The 17,268-nt window shown below is 35.6% G+C and overlaps 1 protein-coding gene across 49 annotated transcripts in view; it reads right to left on the bottom strand.

Annotated features, from left to right (window-relative positions):
• CCDC91 (coiled-coil domain containing 91) overlaps positions 1 to 17,268 on the bottom strand; it is a 362,152-nt gene that overhangs the window by 158,128 nt on the left and 186,756 nt on the right. For 44 of the 49 annotated variants that reach the window (XR_011540339.1, XR_011540340.1, XR_011540341.1 and 41 more), the window contains one exon: positions 6,828 to 6,905. The exons of the other annotated variants lie outside the window; for them this stretch is intronic. Coding sequence is in view for 41 of the 44 variants with exons in the window: in XM_008517658.2 (XP_008515880.1) it covers positions 6,828 to 6,905 (78 nt within the window). In the remaining 3 variants the exon portion in view is untranslated. The remainder of the gene's footprint in view (positions 1 to 6,827; positions 6,906 to 17,268) is intronic. 49 annotated transcript variants of the gene reach the window in all.

Raw genomic sequence — 17,268 nt, 5'->3', positions numbered from 1 at the left:
AGTTAACTGATTTTTTGAAAAGGATCCAAACACAATTCAATGAAGGAAAAAAAGAGTCTTTTCCTCAAATGATGCTGGGAACAATTGGATATGTAGATTAAAAAAAAAAAATGTAGTTGCATCCCCTCCTCAAAACATATACAATAATTAACTCAAAATGGATCAAAGACCTAAACGCCACTTCAAATTCACTAGGATGGCTACAATTTTTTTTCTAATGGAAAATAAGCATCGGTGCCAACGTAGAGCAACTACAACCCTCAATCACTGCTGGTTGGAATGTAAAATGGTCCAGCTGGAAACATTCTGGTAGTTCCTCAAAATGTAAAATATAGAGTAACCATATGACCCAGTAATTTTCAATCCCAGGAGAAATGAAAACATACATCTACACAGCATTATTCATAAAAACAAAAAAGTGAAAACAATCCAAATGCCCATCAACTGAAGAAAGGATAAATAAAATGTAGTATATCCATACAATGGAATATTATCTGACAATAAAAAAGAAATGAACTACCTAATACATGCAACATGGATGACTTTGAAAATACTATATTAAGTGAAAGAAGCCAGTCACAAAAGACCACAAATTGTACAATCCTATTTATATAAAATGTTCAGAAGATGCATACCTATAATGACATAAATAAATTAAACTAGTAAATTAGTGGTTACCAAGGGCTGGGGGGCAGGATAGTTAGAGAGGAGTAAAGAGTGACCACTTAATAGATACAAGGTTTCATGTAGGGGTGATGAAAATGCTCTAAAATTAGATTGTGGTGATGGTTGTACAATTCTGTGAATATACTAAAAACTACTGAATTGTAAACATTTTAAATAGGTGAGTTTTGTAGTATGTGAATTACATCTCAATAAAGCTGTTCAAAAATAATTATAAAATACTGAAATAAAATAGTATCACTAGCCTACTCTAAATCAAAATATATGACTAATAAACTTTCCTCTGTAATGATCATTATTGGATTATTACTTCAGGTTCTTGGAAATCACAGTGACAAACGGAGAAAAGCCTCTAGAGAGGCTTACATTTTAAACTGATTATAGTTTCTAAAATACATATGTACAAAAGTACACTTGCTCCAAATGGTTTTAATAGTTTAGAGTCCTGCAATCAAACTCTGTTTAATAAAGAAATCCTAAGCCTTATCACAGGATAGATTATAGAAGAACAAGTAAATAAATGTGGAATACTCATAATAAAAAACATCACACCATTACTGGTGTTGGCATTTTACTAGTTCAGGGTAAGTGCAGAAACACTACTTCTCTTTATGTCCTTTACTCACCTTTGTTTACAATATAATTTTTCTAAAATTTTCCTTTATATACATTGAGAACCACATCAGACAATGTTATAATTTTTGACTTAACAGTCAAACATAATTTAGAAAACTTAAAAAAAAAATAAAGGCTATTGTATTTACCCATATTTTTGCTCTTTCCTTTGTTTTTTCCTAATGTTCCAAAATTCCTGTCTTTACCATTTCCTTTTCTCTAGATAACTTCCTTAGCCGTTCTTTTAGGGTATGTTTGCTATGACAAATTCTCTTAGTTTTCTTTCATCTGAGAATATACTGGATTTCCTGCCTTCATTCTAGAAATATATTTTCATTAGATATAGAAATCTGGGTTGACAGTTATTTTCTTTCAGTACTTGTTCCATTTCCTTCCAGCCTCCACAGTTTTGATGAAAAATCCAATGTCATTCTAACTGTTTTTCTCCTATAGGTAAAATGTAATCTTTCTCTGACTGTATTCAAGATTTTTTCTGTCTTTAGTTTTCAGAAGTTTGACTATAATATGTGTATTAGTCAAGGTCTCTAGAGAAATAGAACCAACAGGATATATACACATAGCAAAAGATTTATTTTAAGGAATTGGTTCACACAATTACAGAGGCTGGCAAATTCAGTATCTGTAGGGTAGGCCAGCAGACTGGAGACCCAGGGAAGCGCCAGTGCTGTAGGTTCAAGTCTAAAGGCCGTCTGCTAGCAGAATATCTTCTTGCTCAGGGGAGCTGACTAAGACCTTTTACTGATTAGGTGATGTTCACCCACATCATGGAGGGCAATCCGCTTTTCTCAAAGTCCACAGGTTTAAATGTTATCCAAAACACACTCTCAGAAAAACATCCAGAATGGTGTTTGACCAAATATCTGGGTACTGCGGCCCAGCCAAGTTGACACACAAAATTAATCCTCACAATGAGTCTCAGAGTGGACTATTTGTTTGTTCGTTTATCACATTTAGAGTTTGCTCAGCTTCTTGAATATGTAGTTTTATTTCTTTTGCCAAATTTGGGAAATTTTCAGGCACTACATTTTGAGTATTTTTTCAGCTCTACCCTCTTTCTCCTCTCTTTCTAGTACTCTGATGACATGAATTTTAGATCTTTCATTATAATCCCATGGGTCCCTAAATCCCTGTTTGTTTGTTTTCTCTATATTGTCTATTTTCTCTATATTGTTCAAATTGGGTGATTTCTATTGCTCTTTTTTCAAGCTCACTGATTCTTTTTCTGTTTCTCCATTACACTACTGAGCCCACTGAGTTTTTTACTTAGTTTACTGTGTTTTTTAGTTCTAAAATTTCCACTTAGTTCTTCTTTTGCCAAGGCTTTCTATTCCTTTGCTGAGATTTTGTGTTTTTTAATTTGTTTCAAGCATGTTCATAATTGCTTGTTAAGCATTTTTATGATGGATGCTTTAAAATCCTTGCCAGATAATTCTAACACTGATGTCAGCTCAGTGTTGGCTTCTATTCATTGTCTTTTTTCACTCCAGATGAGATTTTCCTGATTCTTGGTATGTGTAGTGATTTTCAATTGAAATCTGGACATTTTACATCTTGTTTTAGCAGACTTCCTCTGATAGGACCCTACTTCAGCAGGGAAAGGGGAACGGCCAGATACACTAGAAGTCCAGGTTCCTGTCTCATTGTCCACTGACAGCCAGAGCAGGGGGAACAAGGATCTCATTATTGCTGGACATGGTTGGGAGTTCAGCTTCCCACTAGGCCTTCACTGATATCACTCCAGCTGGGAGTAAAAATGCCACCTTACTGTTCCCCAAATGGCCTCCAGTGACACTGCAGGGGTGTGATCTTATTACTACTGAGCAGTAATGAAAGCCCCGACTCTCCATTAAACATGCCTTGATACCTTGCCAGCAGGGTAAGGGAAAAGTGTCTCATTACCACCAGGATGAGGCAGAAGTCTAGGCTTCCCATACGGCCTACCCTGACACTCAGGGGAGAAAGGACTTACTGCTCAGTGAGACTAAAGATCGTGGTTTCCCAGTCAGCCTTCTCTGCCACCACCCCAATGGGAAGAGGAAGGGTACCTCGTTACGGTCTGGTGAGGGTGGAAGTCAACGCTGCCTAACCAGTCTCTGTGGGCAGGGCTAGGGGTGGGGCCACAGTTTGCTCTGTGGTGTTTGGTAAGAGTTGAATGGTTATTACCTAATAGTTTTCTGTCTTGCCAGATGGAGGTTTTCCTGGTCTGCTGGGTAGAGAAAGCAGGATTTTCTTGGGCTTTGTTGTCTGTGTCCATTTAGTATTTCTGGGTTGCTCACTTCTCCAGCACTAGTCTGGGGCAAATGAGGCAAAGAAAAAACCCAGAGAATTCAGCATTAGAATCCCAAGGTCCCTAACCAGTCTGCCTTCTTCTATTTAACTTTTACGGTCTTGTCTGTTTTACGTATAATGTCCAGGGTTTTTAAAGCTATACTTAGTAGGAAGAATGGGGGGAAAAAGTCTACTTCATATTTCTGTAAGCAGAGGTTAATGCAAAAATAATGCATGTTCTTGTCCATTATTTTTTAGGTTTTTCTCATTTTTATTTTACTTTACTTGGTATTTTTCATTATCTTTTCTAATAAAATCTTTTTTCAAACTCCTCAACGATATCTCAACTCAACTTGGAGGGGAAACTAATGATTGATCACATCTAGTCCAAGATAACCAGAAGTATGTAAGATCCCCAGAAGCCAAGGATGGTGGTAGGACCGTAGCAGACTTCTCGAGTCTAGTTGCATAGTTGATTAAATACCCACACGGGTAGGAGAAGTAAAAGTGTGAAGCCCTAAAAGCCAAAGCATTAAGGAAAGCTATGGTTTAAGGTTCCTTCCTTCCTATATGGTATGTGCATGTGCATGGTATATAGGTGTAGAATATATACTCCAGTGGACGGAGGATTTGGCTATTTTGTTCAGTGCTGTATCTACGACAGTCCCTAGCATAAAGAAGGAAGTCAACAATATTTCTTCAATTAAGGAACAAACAAATGCAAAGAAAATGTTCACACAATTTCTGTTAGCAATAGTAATTTGAAGTTGTATTTTGGTCTGTTTTTGAGTTCTCTAACAACTAAGGAATCGCCCATCAAAACGTTTATATACTTTAACAAAATAAAGCTTTAAAAGATATTAATGAAAAGTAAGTTACTGTCTGAAAAAAGAGAAACATAGTAAAATAATTGTCAAATGAACTTCTCATGCTTGAATTCAGAATGGCAAAAAAAATTGTTTCTTTTCTTGTTTCATAATGGGCCACAAATTATCAACACTTACATTATATAGACACCTAACCTATCAAGAAAACATTACTTATTTTTTAATCTGAATTACTTTATTTTTTCCATATTACTATGAAGTTGATTCTCAGTATGTTTTTAGAACACCTTGGTTGTAAATTTTACATGATAATTAATGTATCAGATGTTATTCCTCCTAAGAGTATTGTAATACCATTGTGCAAAATGTAAAGGTCATCAATAAATCAATATGGAAAGCTTTTTGAAATGTATTTACACCAAAGTTCCCTGCTATAAAAGAATTTATAGTTTGTATATTAACTGATTATAAGTACAATATGACAAACTAAATATAACATTACAGGCTATCTGATTCAATTCCTAACCCTTTTAAAGGAAATCATAAAATATCTAATGCCTGAAACTTTTAAATCTTCTCTTTCTAAATGAGTGTAAAATACTGATACTAGACAAAGAAGAGGTGAAATGAGTAGTTCTCAACCAAGTTTCTTCAAAATAAAATTTGCACAAAATATTTGCAAAGTTTTCACACATGCTTTTAACCTCATTAGTTCCCAGTGTTGAAAGAAATAAATAATAAACACGTTTTCTGCAAAGAAAATATGTGGAACTAGAACTAAAACAGGATTTAAAATATCAAATACTGAGCTGTTTAGAAAAACATAAGCACACACACAACGTAAAAAATTGCAAAACGTTTAATTTAGAATTCATAAATAAAAGTAAGTAAAATATAAATTCATCCAAGAATATATCACTTAATATGCCAGGAGAATTATGTAAATTCCAGCATTATAATTCTTCCCATCTCAGCCTTAGGGAAAAAAGAAGACAGTTCAAAACAGATCCTATACTTTTCCTCAACTTAATAACTATAAAGCTGGTTTATATTAATAGAATTAAAAATTCACAACATTATAAAAAGAGCCAATAATCACAGCTGTAAAAGCCAGGTATTTTTTAATGACTTTCTCAACAATGGCCCCAGTTTCTGTGTTGGGTGTGGTCACAAAAATGACCTTTCATGTCCCAAAACATATCTACCAGACTATTTTAATTTCTTGAGGTAAAAAAAAAAGAATGCTTTTCACTTAAATTAATTCTGGATCTACTTCTTTCTCTACTTTTATCCAAATGACTGTCACAAGAAGCTTTCTGACATTAAATTATCAGCTAATTAAAATGACATTAACTTCAACTGAGTCTAGGGATGAAGTGTAATCAACAATAAAAAATTTCTACATTCCACATGTAGTAGGATTTTTTTTTGAACATTTAGTGTAATAATGAACAACTGAAAAGAAACCAAATGCCTATCTATAAAGGTATAGGCACACCAAATATGATACATACAAACACACACACACACACAAACACACAGTGGAATGCTATAGGACAGTGACAAAAATAAAATAAATTTATATATACTGACATGAAAATATCTCCAAGTCATATTGAGTAAATAAATACAGCAAGCAACAACAGATTGAGTAGAATGTTTTTTTGTAAAAGCAAATCAAAATTATATAGCATAATATGAGCATATATATTTTTGTGTAAATATAGAGAAAAACCTCTAAAACGATGCACAAACTGCTAACAGTGGTTATCTCTGAGGAGAACTGTGTGAATTTGATTTCAACAAGAATGCAAGAATGTTTTCCTCTTTTACGTGAGGGACAACAATGATCTAACATGAAATTTAGGGGGAAAAAGATTTTGTTATTAAATTCTCAATTTGATTTAAATAATTAAGCTTATGCAGGCACAGAATCAAAGGAATAGTACTGTGTATATCATTGATATTGACATTTATCATAATTTCTGTAATTACCTAAATGTACCCAAATCTATTTAAGAATGAAAAAGGTATAACAATATTTTTGAGATTTATATCATGACTTTTTTTTCTATAAGAGGTAAAACCACAGTAAAGACAAAAAAGCTAACCTAGCAATTAATTGTATAGAATTTTGTTTCTGAACTTCTTCAGCTACCAATCCTGTATTCGCAAAGTCATGGTATTTCTATAATTTCTCAAACGCAGAGCAACATCTAACATTACCTTTGTAATTTACCAAGTATGCTTTCAATGAACACTTACTGGTCAACTGAAAAAAATTCTACACCAGAATAAGACTTTACTATAATTCTATAATTTGTGTATATTTGTATATGCTGTGTGTGTAAATTTTTTACTAAAGTTTGCCAAAGTTTAAAAGAATAAAAGAACAGACTCTCAAACCTCTACCTTATATTCATCCACAATAATGCTGAGGGCTTCATGACCAGCTTTCCTCATGTCTTCCAATTCTTGTTTATGTTTTTCCTGAAAGAAAAAAGAAACTAAACCATGATTTGTTCTTTTGTTTACAAAATAATAAAACCATTTGACTTTTGCATTCATGAATAATTGAGTGGTTTGTGGCGCACCAATGCTGCAGCTGAAAACAAAGAGAAAAGCTATTAAAAAAAAAAAGTCCTGTTTAAAAGCATTGGGGAGGGCTGTGGCAATGCGAACTTAATGGGAAACAAGAACTCAAGAAAGGAAAACCTCTCTGAGAGGTGAGATAACAGGCAAGGGTGTTATCCCTTGGGGCATTTGGCAATTTTGTGCACCTGGATCAAGAGACAAGAGGCCCTGTGTTACTTCAATAAGCCGGGGTCTCTCTACTTTCTTCTAATTACTTCTCCAGTAATACATACATACCAATAGTCTAATACATACGGAAGTGTGAGAACCACTGGATTAAAGTGACCAACCCTCTGTTCTACCCTCCTCAGAAAGGAAAGGAGGAACTCTCTTTGGAGAACGTTAATATCCTCCAGAGCCTGTCCAATTTTTCAGACACAATGTACATACAGCTTTCAATACAAAATTATCAGAGATGACAACAGACGAGATGAAAAAAAACTGGAAATAGAAAAGACAAAAGAAATAGACCCAGAGAGGATTCAGATATTAGTTATCAAAGAGTGTAAAATATATATGATTAATATGTTCAAGAAAACAGAGGAGAAATGGTGTTCAAATGTTGAGAACCATTTGCAGTTTTCAAAATGGAAACTCAGCCGTATACAAATCCTAGATTCACATTTTCTTTCCTTGAGTTATCTTGACTACGTTACCTTATTTTTTGGTATAAAATGTGTTTTTTTTTAAAGTACGACAGTCAAATTTTCTTTACCTTATATTTAGGTTAACTATACAATTTATCTGCCAAACTGGGTCACTTTTGAGAGTAAAAGGGGTTACTATTAATAACTATACTAGGATAATAGGCCTGAACATGGACTGTCTGGGTAAACCAAAAAGCAAACTCATGCTATTTATAGATTTCTCAGATCTTCTTTTCAATGTTACTTTCTTTAAAGTCACTAGATTATGTCTCATAATTGACTGTTTTGGGTTTATTTTCACAGGTACACATGTGCACTTTCAAAATATAAGGTCCCAGGCGTTTTTTATTTCCTGAAATTTTATTAAATTATATTTTGCATATAGTTCTGTTTCATCACTTTCATTTTCTTCTTCAGGGACTCCATTTATACACATACTGGATCAGTTTTACTTATTTTCTATAATTATGCCTTTCTCTGAAAATCCTTCATTTACTTGATATTTTTCATTTTTCTTTTTGCCATCCTTTATTTTTCTCTCTATAGTATTACATTCACTTTTTTTATTCTTTCAAGCTTAGTCTTCATTTTGGAAGTTTTTCTTTCATTTTATTTCTAATTCTTTTTTGTGTCTGTCAGCTCTCTCTTGTTATATAACTGTTATCCTTTCTCATTTCTGAACTACTCTACTTGTGATTTATGCTATTCTTCAAATTCTTCCATCTTTCTATACAGTTCCACCACAACTCCTTTCTCTTACCCATGTTTCTGTTTACTTTTAGGAAGAGGTTCCTGAATAAGGAATAAGTGAGCCTGAACAACTTCCCTAGCTTCATGATTCTAGGGATCCCTCTTCTGTTGTTAACATAAGGTAACAAAAAAATTTTTTTCAGGATAGCTACTTCTCCAGTACTTTCTGCTATTTGCTTTCTCTGAACCCCTCCTGTCCCAGTATTTGAACATTCTCCTTCCTTCAGTGTCTGTACTAGTCTTACCATTTCCCCTCACTATGCATCTCCGTACTTGAAGAAGTGTGCTCTCTGTGGTTACTTCCAAGAGAAATGAGGGCTCAGAGATGCTGCCAGTTTCAGCTGTTGTCCTCAGATCTGTCTTTCAAGCCCTCTATTCTGATTGGGAACTATTCCTTTGAAGTGGCAATGTGTGGGACCCTAGGCTCTCTTGGGACCATCCTAAATCCCCTTTATATTCTCCTCCATTACTTCAGCACAGATGTGATAGACATGCACGTCTTGCTGTTGTCAATAGTTTAGCTCTACCACCTTGTGCTCTAAAATTCACACGAACTGTCACCTATTTTTTGATGACGTTATTTATAGATTTTTTCTTTAACTATTTTAGCCTAATTTCATAACAAAATCTAAGATTTAAAATTTACGCAGCTTCTGTTGCTGCCATCATCATGCCAAATCCACCCCTTCTTTCTTGGAATATTTTCTTTACTTGGTCCTCCTGCTATCTATTTCTTCTCAGTCTGTTCTGTTGGCTCTTTTCCATTGCCCCAAGTTTGAAATGCAGGAATTCCCTGGGGATCAGATCTCTTCTTTAACTTGTTCAGCCTCTAAGTAATCTTAATTAATTCTATTACTTTAAAAATGATCTATGTACAACTCCTTAATTTATATCTCCAACTCTGCCACGGCTGATCTATGAAGGTCTTTACATGGATATCTAAAAAGCATCTCAAAGTTAACATGTCCAATGTCAAACTTTTGATTTTCTTCTACCAAACTTCCAGTTGCTCAGACAAGAAGATCTTGAAATCATTTTTAATTTCTTTCCTTTTTTCCCTCACAATTCACATGCAATATCTCAGAAAATCCAACTGACTTGATCTTCATTTTTATTTCTTTAACAAACTCTTAAATAATAGGACTGTGTGCCAGGCACCACTCTAAACTCTTTACAAATATTGGTTCATTTATTTTACTTATTTAAACCTCCTATTATCCCCATCTCATAATCCAAAATCTGAGCACTTGTCGACATCTCCACTGCTACTTCTCTAGTCCACATCATAGTCATTTCCCTGAAGATTTTATTTTTCCTTTTTCTCCCAAAGCCCCCCAGTACATAGTTGTGTATTTTCAGTTGTGGATCCTTCTTTTTGTGGCATGTGGGATGCCGCCTCAGCATGGTTTGAAGAGCGGTACCATGTCCGCGCCCAGGATTGGAACTGGCGGAACCCTGGGCCGCCGAAGCAGAGTGCGCGAACTTAACCACTCAGCCACAGGGCAGGCCCCATGGTCATTTCTCAATAGGACTATAATAACATCCTTGTCTCTTTGATTCTACCCTTCCTCCAATACAGCAGCCAAAACAAATCCTTTTAAAGCTTTGGGGCAATCATAAAGAATGTAAGGTGTAATCTTTATGATGGCAGGAATTGTTCACTGCTATATCCACAGCACCTAAAACAGTATCAGGCACAGTGTGGGTGCTCAATAAATATCCGATGAATAATGAAATATCACACATCTGATCAAAATTCCTAAGTAGCTTCCATATTACTGCAAATAAACTCTATAATCCTTCCCATAGCCCAAAACTATATCACTGTCTCCCTAAGTCCCTCCATTTGTTGTCACTGGCTTTTTTCAAATTATTAAGTACATTCCTGCTCTAAGGCTACTGAACTCATCTGCTATGTTTGATATACTCTTCGTCCCAGATACTGCGCACTCATTTCCTCTAGATATTGCTCAAAAATCATCGTACCAGATAGTCCCTGACCTACTCTATACAAAATAGCACACGCTCATCATTGTCCACTGGTCATGCTTTATTTTTATTCATAGTATCTATCACTACTTCTTGTTTTGTACTTATTGTTCATTGCCTGTCTCCCTCTACTATGTTGGGAAAGACAATGATGGTACTCTCTAGGGCTACAGCACTTGGGAAGGTGAGGAAAAGACAAACACTAAAGAGATTTCAAAGTTTGACATTAAGTTCAATTTGGGAAAGCAAAATTTTACTTACCATTGAATATATGTATCTCAAATGGTGCCTTGTATATAATGTCAGCTCAATAAATAACTGAATAAACAACAGATAGAATGCACAGGATTTGAAGGCCAAATATATTTAGAAAGTGAGAAAAGTGTTTCATTCTTCATTAAAGTGACAGAAACTTATTTAACATCATAATAAGAATGCTAAAAATGTATTTAAAACCTGGTCTTCAAAAAGGAGGCTACTTAATAGGTTCACATGCATGTTTGTTGAATAAATGAATGAGATTATGATCAATGTTCTTTTTCTGATACAAGCTCAGCATATAAATTAACAAACATTTTTTGGCATGTTTATCTGTTAAATGAGTGAGTTGGATTAATTCATTTCTAAATACCATTCCAACTTTCTTAATGCTATTCTATGATATAGTATGCTAAAACTAGATCAAGTTGCCTTTGCTTACTTCAAAGTTACCGATGGCAATCACACAACCACATTGTGACACACCAGGCTGTCCAGTTACCAAAAGAAAAACACAGGAACAACCAAAGAGTCATCCACGGCCTGCATTTTTATTTTAAGAATATAGAGCCAAAAATTTACAACCTATCTTCAAAGTAGTCAAAACCAAATTTGACCATGATAGCTTTCTTTCAAAATGTCAAACCTAAAACCATCACTAGAAAGGGAAGATTCAGGAAAATGTCCTCACCTTAAATAAAACTACAGACATTTTAAACAAGAAGAGACTTTAAAGGTAAGCTATTCCAGTGTATTCATTTTATAAATGAGGAAACTGAGGGCTATAGAGGTCAAGAAGTTTGTTCAAGGTCACTGAGTTCAATAAAGGCAGGGTAAAGCCTGAATCAGATCTGATAGCCAACCCAATATTTATTGAAAAATATCCTGTCAAAGACTTAACTATTTGAGAATATTCCCAATTCCTCATCAACAGATTTGTTTTCTACATAAACATGTCATAAGTCACGCCTTCTGATGAAAGAAAGACACAAATTGATCACTCTTGGTAAAATCTGAAATAGTCATCAATGCATTACTGCCAACCAGAAATTAAGGTCTGACAAAAATGATGTAAAATAAGGTGCTTTTCAAAGGTTACCAGAAGCACATTCCAACCAATTCTCCACTATCCATAACCACTCCAATACCAACTCCTTGCCAAAATTATTAAACATACACAGGTCTAATACCCTTAACATGCCTGGACATGATTAGTATTGAAAAATTATTTGTTGAACAAATACATATATAAATAGGAACCACAAAATTAACAAATATCAATGCTTCACAGAAAAATGAGAAATCAGCAAAATTTTTTAAGTAATCTCATTGGTATATTGATGACAAAACTCAATTCAGACATTTGAATCCAGATTTATACAAAATTTTTTTAAAGCCCAAGCTTATGGCACAAACTGATAAACATTTCTCAATTAACATTATATTATTGTTGGCCATTGCCAAACCAAGTAGAACCCATACTAATCACCTCTAATAAATTAATCCATGCATAGTAACAGGATCCTCTGCTACACAGATGGTAAAAGCCAACATGTGATTGACATATTTGGAATGGATTACTACAGTACTTAAAAAAGAGGAAGAGAGGGAGGGAGGAAGGAAGTTAAGAAGGTAGGAAGTTAGGAAGTTAAGGAAGGAAGGAAGGGAACTCCAAAGATCAATCAACCATTATATTCTACCTATTAGAAAGCAGTTGCTTCTCACTTTCTAAATTCTTTGGCCAAGAACAAATCTATAATTAGGCTGAACATAATTAGCAGAACATAATTAGCTAATATTGTCTGATTGAGAAAAATTTTCCAATACAAGTTTCACCACCACTTCCTCTGAAGCCACAAGATTACTTCCCTTTCACAACAACTAATCAACTATATTGGACAAGGCGGCCATAAACACCTCCAGACATTCCAAAAGGAAATTTGCAGGGCAAGAAATCAAAATAAAGATAGTAGGATAAAATCCAACCGATGCACTGAAACGTTCTGACTGAGAAATGGTATCAAATCTCCCCACCAAAATCTGAAGAATCCAACACACCGACGTGGCCTAGTTGTAAATGTCAGAGAAGCACAAAGAAGATTAAAATACCCCATATGTGCCTACTTTGTCAAAACAGAACAAAAACAACAAGACACCACCTCACCATCTCCCACTGACCCCACAATTGACAGCTGTAACAACCTAGTTGGTTTCTAAGGGAAAGTAGGTTTCACTGGCATGACACAGCATTATGCAATAGGAAGTTTTTCCCACTGAATAAATGTTTAGTCACTATTTCCTCATTCTATCTCATTTCTTAGTCTCTCTATACAACCGGTAACAATTAACAACACATGACAGAATCCTTCAAAATCTTACACTCTCACAGACTAGTTCAAGTATTTAGTCAAACATAAAATGAGAGAAAAAAATAACACAAGTACATAAGAATCAGTCTAAAGATATAAAGTAATATTACATAGGAAGTAAAGCATTTTTGCTATAGTAAACTATACCCAGTACTGAAACAGACACCCTTAATAAGTGTGTCCCTTTAACTTAAGATTTCCAAAATCTTTCAAAGGATTAATTTTCATTTCTGGCCCTATCTCATTAATGGCTGCCTTAACACATGGCATGGATTTTTATCAGCACACAGAATCCAAAACCATAAGCTTTGCTGAATCCTCTCAATCAAAAACAAGATAAAACAAACTCCTTCTGGAAGCTTCCTAACAGATGCTATGATAAAGAAATGCAAAGCACCCCACAACTTGTTCACACTAGCACACAAGTAATTGACTTTTCCATATGCTAACGTACAAAACCCAGACATGACAATGTCAAATCCATGTCTAAACCAAAACTTTAAGAAAAGGATTTAGCAGTTAGCAAATGAGAAATGAATAAGCAGGTCACACTTAATTTATCACCCTGAAGATGAAAATACTTATGCAAGAGAAATTCACAAGTGAAGATGATATATTTACAACAGTGCCATTATTGTTATTAGCATTTCTCCATTAGCATAACATCTCCTCTACCAACTACAATCTGTTAAAGAATAAAGGCCAAATCCTGCACAGCCTAGAATATGGTCTCTTGCATAACCCACGCTACATTCCTGACTAATTTGTTGATTGGATTGGCCCTGTTCCAACCGCTACTTCAACGTCATCTTATTATTTGCTCCAATAGGAAAAGCAGAAACTCCACTTTGCGCCAGATTTAAAAGAAATTACTATTTATCTTCGACTTTGAGTGAAAGTCAAAGGCAAAGTGCCTTGAGAAGCAGATGCTCAAAACTAACTCAAGGCAAGCAGAGAAAAAAAAGAAGAGAATGGAAAGGAGAAAAGGAGGAAAAGAAGATGAAGGAAAGGGAGAGGAAGGAAGAGGGGGAGGAGGAAGGAAAGGAGGGACTCAAAGACAGTTTCAATCATAAAAAGGGCTGTACCGACTTGTCTTGGGACAATCACAAAAAATCATCCTACTTTCCTACTTTGGGGTATCAAGGAAAAATTCCCACCAGCTAATGTTAAAGACTTACGCCTTATGAATACAATAAATCTACAAACATTATCCCAATCAATAAGGACATAAACCTAAAATTCTTCTAATTTTTTATCACTTTTCCCATTTTAAGCCTACTCTCCAAAGTTTGATTGTATTTCAATTCTGGTAACAGAATGTATTTTAACTCTGGTAACAGAAAGGGACTTTCTAATAACACGGCTTCTCAAAACATTTAATACTTTGATTGAGAAAAGAAAAATCACTTAATAATAAAACTTACTTTTTTAATGTTTTGGTCATTTATCTTTGTAATCTGAGTGTTTCTGTCCACAGTATTATAATTTGCCTTCACTTTTTGTTTTCTTTTTAAAGATTGGCACCTGGGCTAACAACTGTTGCCAATTTTCTTTTTTTTTTTTTGCTTTCTACTTTTTCTCCCCAAACCCTCCCCAGTACACAGTTGTATATTTTAGTTGTGGGTCCTTCTAGTTGTGGCATGTGGGATGCTGCCTCAGCATGGCCTGATGGGTGGTGCCATGTCCGCGCTCAGGATCCAATGCAGCGAAACCCTGGGTCGCTGAAGTAGAGCGTGCAAACTTAACCACTGGGCCAAAGGGCCGGTCCCTGCCTTCACCTTTTTAAATACACTGAAATTCATCTTTGGTGCTTATAGCGGGTTGAATTGTGACCCCCAAAAAGATATGTTCAGTCCTAATCCCTGGTATCTGTGAATGTAGTCTTATTTGAAGATAGGGTCTCTGCAGATAGAATTAAATATTGTGAGGTAAGATCATCTTGGATTTAGAGAGGGCCTTAGATCCTAAGATTAGTTTCTTTATAAAACAAAGGAGAGTGAGATGCGAAACACAGAGATTCTGGGGAGAAGGCCACATGAAGATGGAAGCAGAAACAGAGTTACACCGCCACAAGCCAAAAAACATCAGGTGCCAGTAAAAGTAGGAAGAGGCAAGGAAAGATTCTCCTCTAGAAGCTTTGGAGGAAGCAAAGTCCTGCTGACATGTTGATTTTAGACTTCTCACTTCCATAACTGTGAGAGAATAAAGTTCTGCTGTTAAGATAACAAGGTCATGAAATTTTGTTATAGCAGCTTTAGGAAATTAACACAGATTTTGGTGCTAAGAATGCGGGTGCTACCGTAACAAATACCTAAAAATGTGGAAGTGGCTTGGGAATTAAAGAGTAGGTAGAGGCTGGAAGAATTTTGAGTTACAAGATAGAAAAAGCCAAGATTGCTTTGAAGAAATAGTTGGTAGAAATATGGACATTAAAGGTGCTTCTGGTGAGGTCTCAAAAGGAAATGAGGAACATGTTATTGGAAACTAGAAGATAGGTGATCTTTGTTATAAAGTGGTAGAAATCTTGGCTGAACTGTGTTCTGTTGGGTGGAAAGTAGAACGTGTAAGTGATGAACTTTCATATTTAGTTGAGCAAATTTCTAAGCAAAGTATTGAAGGCATGGCCTGGTTTCTCCTTGCTGTTTACGGTAAAATACAAGAGGAAAGAGGTATACTGAGAAAGGACATGTTAAACAAAAAGGAACCAGCACTTGATGATTGGGGAGGTTCTCAGTCTATCTAGATTGCAAAGGATGCTAGAATTTAGAAAATTCACTTTTCTGAAAACATGCTCTGAGAGAAGGTCAAGGGTGTGACCAGATAACTTTTTGCTCAAGAGATTAGGCATGTGACTCAAGGATCCAATCAACCATCTCAGTAGAAGTCAGGAAAAGAAACAAGATTATGCAGAAAGGATCTGTGGAAAACCCATTTGTCTGAGGCATGAATCTCCTCAACTTACACAGGAAATCCATAAGGTCTTTAAGAATGTTATACCAGCAGAAATATCGCAAGCCTAAATGGAAGGAGAGAGAAATGGGATGAAATGAAAGAAGGTTGTTTGGGCTTCTGGGATTCTACAGGAAAGAAACAGGCTGTTAGCTACATGGCTGCAAACATGGGCTAACCTTCAAGAAAAAGGAGGAATGACTCTGAGGGCAGAGCCTTGAGAGGCTAGAGCAAGGGGCCCAGATACAGCAGCTTGAGCTATGGGGGCAGAGGCTGGCAAAACCACAGCCACAGAGGGTGACAAAATCATGCGTAGAGAGTGTGAACAAGCCAGAGCCATAAGCACAGACAGCAAATGAGCTGCAGCCAAAAACCCAGATACTGACCAAACCAGAGCCATAGTTCCACAGGCTCACCAAGCTGGAGCCACGGGCAGACAGGGTGGAGCATCAAGCCACAGAGGATTATTCTCAGGCCTTGAAACCTAATGGACTTTGCTCTTCTGTGTTTCAAACTTACTTAAGACTGGTGATTCCTTTATGTCTTCCAATTTCTCCCTTTTGGAATGGGAATGTCTATCCCATACCTGTTCCATCACCGTATTCTTGAAGCTGGTAACTTATTTTCTAGTTTGACATGTGCACCAATGAAGAGGAATTTTGCTCCAGGATGGGTCATATCCAGAGCCTCATCCATATCTGGTTTAGATAATTTAGATAACATTTGGGATTTTTTAGCTAAAGATATTTAGATGAGATTTTGGATTTAGAGCTGGTGCTGAAATGGGTTGAAATTTATGGGGATACTGGAATGGAGTGAATATATTTTGCACTTTGGAAGGACAGGAATTTTGGGAAGCCAGGAGGTAGACTGTAGTGGGTTGAACTGTGTCCTTAAAAAAGATATGTCCAAGTTCTAATTTCCAGTACCTATGAATGTAAATTTATTTGAAAAACAGAGTTTTTGCAGATATAATTAAGTTAAGGAGTGTCACATGAGATGATCCTGGATTTAGAGTGGACCCTAAATCCAATGACTGGTTTTCTGGGTGTTTTTGTTGTTTTTTTGAGATAGAATTGACACATAAGACTATACTGGTTTTACATGTAAAACAATGATTTGATATTGTATATATTACAAAATGATCACCATAATTAGTCTAGTTAAGATCTGCCACCATACAGCTACAAAGTTTTTCTTTCCTTGTGATGAGAATTTTTAAGATTTACCCCCTTAACAACTTTCAAATATGCAATA

This window comes from Equus przewalskii, chromosome 5, assembly GCF_037783145.1.
Source record: "Equus przewalskii isolate Varuska chromosome 5, EquPr2, whole genome shotgun sequence".
NCBI classification, from domain to species: Eukaryota; Metazoa; Chordata; class Mammalia; order Perissodactyla; family Equidae; genus Equus; species Equus przewalskii.
The sequence above is the reverse complement of the archived record's forward strand: the minus strand, read 5'-3'. Positions and strand labels throughout refer to the sequence as shown.